At 63.8% G+C, this 6,009-nt stretch overlaps 1 protein-coding gene across 1 annotated transcript; it reads right to left on the reverse strand.

The window, feature by feature from the left end:
- Positions 1-3,416: 3,416 nt before the first annotated feature.
- LOC104072927 (ubiquitin carboxyl-terminal hydrolase 2-like) lies at positions 3,417-4,124 on the reverse strand (the record flags this gene model as incomplete). Its single annotated transcript, XM_009572541.1, has 1 exon — positions 3,417-4,124. A coding segment is annotated over exon 1 (708 nt), but the record flags the coding sequence as incomplete, so codon positions are not given.
- Between the last annotated feature and the right edge of the window lie 1,885 nt (positions 4,125-6,009).

A 6,009-nucleotide genomic window follows, 5' to 3' on the forward strand; every position in this document is an offset into this window, starting at 1 on the left:
GGCAAAAATATCTGAGGAGGCATCTTGCAGCGTTATTCATCTGCAAGGCCAGGGCTTTTTGCATCACAACAGGATGCTTGTCGTAATCCCTGCTTTTGTGTGTGCACATGTGTATATATATACACACCCCGCAGTACACATGCAGGGACACAGCACGCACATAGGGGTGCGCACCCCACCATCTGGCGCAGACAGCGTGGGTGCCCTGCAACGCACTCACCCAGCCCCTGCAGGTCACCTCCTGGGCCCCAGAGCCAAGGCACAGCTCCCCAGTGCGTGTACCGCTGTACCAGTGCTGTGCACGCCAGTGAGGGCTTCTGCCACCCTGCCCTGCAGCCCGGTGGGTGGCCTGGGGACAGGATTTGCCCCGGTGCACAGCCTGCCCCAAGCACTGTACAGGGTGCTGGTGCAGCCCTCTCCCTGAGAATGCACTGTGCCGGCAGAGCCGGTTCCACGGCAAGAGGGGCGGTGTTCAGCCACATCCCATGCCGAATCTCGTGCCCTGGTGACGTTAGGTGCCCTGGGCCAAGAACCAAATTCCCCTCCAGGCAGAGCGGCACGCAGGCTCTCAGGGCAAGGCTGGAACAGGAGAGAGAAGGGGAGCCATGACAGGATGGCATCACTCAGAGCCAGCTCCTTGCCCTCAGCTGTGCCCTCTGCAGTGGTGACCTTGTGCCATGGGCAGAGGTTGCCACAGGCCCGGTTGGCACCGTGAAGGCAGGCAGGGCCAGGACTGGCTGCAGGCCAGAGACGTCAGCTGTTCAGGATGGGACTGGGGAGAGCTGCCGGCGATTTTGTGGGTGGCTCTGGCCTTCTGACCCTATGTTCACCCAGGGTGGTTAATGGGGCGGCACAGCCCCGGTCCTGTCCCCTGCCAGCCTGCCCTTCCCAGGAGCCAGGACGGCCCTGCGCGGAGCTGGCGGCTCGGCAGGCACAGCCTCTCACTGCAGCTGCATGTGCCTCCCTTTGCCCTGCGGGATGGTAAACTGAGGCGCAAAGTGATGGTGTGGGTAGAAACAAATGTGGGCACGCTTGCCTCCTGGCTGCAAACTCCTCTGGATGGTGGTTCATGTGGTGTAAGGCAGGAAGTGGCTGGGGAAGAAGGGATGGGAGGAGGCACTGAGCCAGCCCCGCCGTGCCCTGGCTTCAGCAGAAGCGGGTGCTGCTGGCACTGCCCTCGGGGCTGGGTAATGGGGCAGAACCGATGGCAGCACCGGGGCTGCAACATGTGCTTGTTTCCGGCACCTGGCGCCCAAGTCTGTTTTACGATCGGTACATTTGCTTTCCGGCTTGGGAAAGGGAGGAAAAAAAGCATGGGAGTGGAAAATAGCAGGTGTGCCCATCAAAGCACCAAGGAACCCTAAGCCAGTGTCACCGATCCAGCATTCCCGCCTGCCCCAGCATGGGTGCCCGCCCCAGCACCCTGTGCCAGCTGCCAAGCCCTGCTCACCTTTGCCACCTGTCAGCCCTGGCTGGAAAGCCCCGAGGTGTGTTCGCATGCAGACCACAAGGCTGCGGTTTGGGAGTAGCGCAGTCTCTGCTGCCCCATGGCCATCCCATGGCAGCAGGCTGGCACCCACATTGGAGCGGTGTGTGGGCACCTGGAGGTGGGGACCCCTGCCCTAGCAATGGTGGCAAGGGCTTCAGTGAATGCCTGTGGCTGGTGGCGGCTGCTGGGTTCCCCCTCAGTCCCCCCCACCAGGGCCTGGTGTGGGAAGGGGAGGCAGGAATTCCCTTCCATAGCACCGCTCCTCCACTTGCCCTGACCCCGCAATTGGCTCCCTCATCCCAGGACTGGGGGTCAGGGACCAGGCAGGTTGGGCACAGGGGGTCCCACACCAGGGCAGGGTACTGCTGGCGCTGCATGTGGTGCAGCTGGTTCTGGGGTGGAGGGCGCTGGGGAAGGGGCAGGTGAGGTGCTGGCAGCAGGGTGCAATGTTGCACCCCCTCCGTTGCCCCTGCTCCTGTGACTGGGGGCTCAGGTGGGTGTTTAAAACCCAGGTGAGTGCCAGGGAGAGGGAAAAGGGGAGCCAGCCCTGCCAGGAATGGGACGGGCAGCTCCAGAGGGACAGTGGGGAGGCCTTTCCTGCTAAGCCCCAGCTGCCGGCACGTGGTGGGCAGCAGCGTCTGCCTCTGCGTCTGCCTCTCCTCCCCACTCCATGGCTCCGGCTGTGCCTCCCCTGCCCAACGGCATGGGCCAGACCTCCAGGCTGCTCCCAGGCCCTTGGGCACAGGGAGGGATATGGGGGTACTGGCTGGGAAGGGGAAGAACTTACTCTCCTGCTCACAGGGGAGCAGAAAAGAATCCTCCTGGTTTGGCAGATGGCAGTGGGACAGAGCCACAGGGAAGTAAAGGGCAGGTCAGACCCTATGCTGGGGCAAACCGGCCTCCACCATGGATGAATGAAGGCGGACTGGAAAGAGAGCGGGAGACAACACAGGCAGAGCCTGACCAGATCTTGGAAGGAAACCTGAGTGGAAAATTACCAGGCTGCTCCCCTGCACACCCAAGCTGGGCTGCGTATGTGATGCCTGCTCCTGGCCTGGGCTGAGACTCTGGGGATGGTGCAGCAGCAATTGATACCGTGGAGTCCCTGCCACCACCTGTGACGCTGTACAGAGCAGCCGCTGCCATGAAGAAACTGCCGCTTCCCTGGCTGCCATGGCCCATGCTGAGGGCTGGGGCACAGGGCCCCAAGATGGCAGCGATAGACTGTGCCAGGGATCAGGCATCGCAGGGCACCAGTGAAAAACCTGACTGGCAGCTGGGCACCGAGTCACTGTGCCAGAGCCAGCCCCAGCCAAACCAGCCTTCCCAGCTGGGTGTCTCCAGCAGGCAAGTGCCCAGCCCAGTCATGTCATGTTCTCCAGCTGGGATGAGGCAGCAGGAAACCCTCTTTGGCCCTGCACTGGGCCAGGGCCGGGAGGGAGCAGAGGGCAGGGGGTGTGGGCACAGTCAGCTGTGTGGGGACATAGTGCAGGTTTGCACGCATGGGGGTGTCAGTTTGCCTGCGTGTGCCATCACCCGCTGTCACGCACACATGCAGAAAGGTGCAGCGCACACACTCCTGTCAGCACATGGGCACCCTTAGCCGCAAGGCACCCGTGGGGAGCCCTGTGAGCTGTGCTCCCAGTGGTGCAGGCAGTGAGAAGCACAGCCCCTCAGAGGACACCCGCCTGCCTGCACACGGCTGTCTCAGCAGCTCTGGCCCAGGACTGCTGTGCCAGCAAGGGCGGTTCGAAGGGTCAGCAGCAGCGCTGCATGGCACAGATGCAGAAACTGAGGCACGGAGCAACGCACTGAGATTCCCAGCAAGAGCGTGCAAACTGCCTTGGGCTCCCTGGCTCAGCACAAGTGGACCACATACCCCACCGCAGCTCAGCTTTGTCCCCTGCCCCCAGCAGGCGCCACGTACCGTAGGGTCCCGGGCAGGCATGTCGCAGCAGCCATCATTCTTCTCGGTGCCCGAGGGCGACGGGACAGAGCCGAGGGCAGCCTGTGAGGGACTGAGGGGGCCCGTGAGGAGGCTGCTATGACTGCTTTTCCTCCCGTAGCTCTCCAGGTAGCTGCGGACGTAGTCGGAATGTGCAGCAGCCTGGTAGAGACCCTGCAGGGTGCCGAGCTCCTGGCGGCCCCGGGTGCTGAGGGAGCCGGGGGTGGGCACGTAGGCGCTGTCCGAGGCATGCAGCCCTGAAAACTCCCATGCCAGGTCTGAGTGGCTGATGGATTTGCGACGGCTGAGAGGCACTGTGGTGGGCAGGTAGCCCGGGGGGCTGCTGGACACCCCTGCAAAGGTGTAGCACGCACCCCCGCTCAGCCCGCCACCGGGTGGCCGGGGCTGGGTGCGGATGTACGTGGGGCTCAGGCGCATGCTGGAGTCGGGGTACAGGGGCAGCCGGCTGCTGTCATAGCCACTGGTTGGGGACAGCCCTGTGTGGTGGTACCGGGGGGAGGCCAGGTAGCTGGTTTTGAAGCCGATTTTGTCGCTGTCTGCATAGGATGAGGCCAAGGTGGCTCCATAGGAGGTGTAGGAGCTGTAGCCGCTGGGCACCTTGCTGTAGGTGGTCTCGGCATAGCGGGACGAGTCAACGTACCGCTTCAGGGTGGAGGAGAGCTGGGACATGCTGGAGGCTGGGGCTCACAGCAAAAAAAAGAGAAGAGCCCAGGGGTCAGCTTCCATGGGCCACAGTCAGCACAGCAGGGTGCCCACCACCAGCACCCCCCCAGTAGCTTGCTGGCTCCTGCCCCGCCTGGATACCCTGGGAGGGGTGGTGAGGCAACAGTGGGAACCCAGGGGATGAAGGGTGCAGGGGGTGCTGTGGGGTGCAGTGTGGCCATGGCTCCTGCCACCTGCCAGCCCTCCTGGAGAGCCTGGGACAGCAGAGCCCAGCTGACACTGCCACCCCCCTGTGCCTTCGGGCACCTCGTACCACAGAAGGGAGCCCTGGGGCACAGCCAGAATCACCCAGCATCCTGGCACCCACAGTCACTGAAGCCAGGGAACTGCAGCGGTCACCTCTGTCCTGTGGCTGTCCTGCTCTTGGGACTGGAGAAGTGTCCCCAGTGCCTCCTCCAGATGTGAGGCAGTTGCCTGGTTAGGCTCTTGGTTAGGCAGTTGAGCTTAGGCTTAACTCTGGCTGAGATAGGCAGGCAGGATGGACTGATCCAGCCAGCCCAGCACCTTCCCCTGGTTATTCAGAGTGAGTGCCCGGGCTTGGCAAGGGCCTGGCATTTCCACCTTGCTGCTAACACACACCCCGTTTGGCTGAGAGGGAAGCTGAGGCAAGGTCAGGAAGTCAGTGCAGGAGTCCTTGCTGTCCATCCCTGGTCCCCTCTTGGTGCCCAGCACCAGGGAGTGGGTGAAGACTTCATGCAGCCACGACCACCCAGGGGCCTTGGGGGACTGTGGGGACAGCCAGGGATCCCCTCATTGTAGGGGTCTGGCCACCCAAGCAGCCTGCCTGTCTCCCTGCCGTGGCTGCACCCTGCTAGCCTCCCATCAGTAATTCAAGCCGACGCGAGTCCTCCCAGTGCCCCCGGGAGGCAGAGCCAGCCTGTAGGGGTGGGCAACAGCCCAGCACTCAGTCCCCACAGGGAGCTGGTGGCTTCTGCCCCATGGCACCCACACAGGGCAGGAGAGGAGCATACAAGGGACAGGGACAGAGGCACCCAGAGCACACATGGAGCCAGCCCGGAGCCGGGACAGGGCAGTGTGGCAGCCAGCAGCCTCCAGTGCCTGCAAATGCAGGCTGTCCGGAGCCGGAGGAAAGTTTGCTCTCGGCACCCACGCTGCCAGGCTGATGGCTGGTCCCCTACCTGTCCTGGGGCTGTGGCTGGCACCAGGGAGGGCAGGACCCCAGCTGAGCTCCTCTGTCCTGGCGTTATGGTGCTCGGCTCCCTGGGTGCCTGGCGTCCCTTCCCTGGCAGGACAGTGGCTCATGTGGCTCTGAGAGTCTCCAGTCACCCAGGAGATGACCCTGATTCAAAGGCTTTTCCCAGCCCAGCCGGGGCGGGCTCTGGCCTGGCTCCAAGCCAGGAGGTGACGGAGACGGTGCCTGGCCCAGCCCTCACGCAGCCCTGGCAGCACGCAGGGCTCATCCAGGCTTGGGGATGGGCACTGGATCCCCAGCAAGGGAATCCACCGCAGCATCACTCCCTGCCTGACCCTGGGGGAAACCCAGGCTCCTGCTCGGAGCCCAGGGCATGCCTGCACCCAGTGGGACCCCATGCCCGGGGGAGGCAGCAGCACCCCTCTGCAAGTGTCACCCCGGGGATGGGAGACACCCTGAGCCTCCCTGCTGCGGCCACAGCGTGTGTGCCCTGCATTCTCCATGACAGGCAGCCGAAACTGGAGTGGCGGAAGGAAGCCCTGCGTCGCGGGGACGAGCCTCCTTGGCTCCACAGACCCTGGGGCTGGGGGTGAGGTGGCTGCAGTGTCAGGTCCCCCAGCCGCCCCTGCCCATCTAACCCTGGGGTGGAAATGCCCCAGGAATGCTTTTAGGAGGTGG

Source organism: Fulmarus glacialis, unplaced genomic scaffold (assembly GCF_000690835.1).
Source record: "Fulmarus glacialis isolate BGI_N327 unplaced genomic scaffold, ASM69083v1 scaffold18572, whole genome shotgun sequence".
Lineage (NCBI taxonomy): Eukaryota > Metazoa > Chordata > Aves > Procellariiformes > Procellariidae > Fulmarus > Fulmarus glacialis.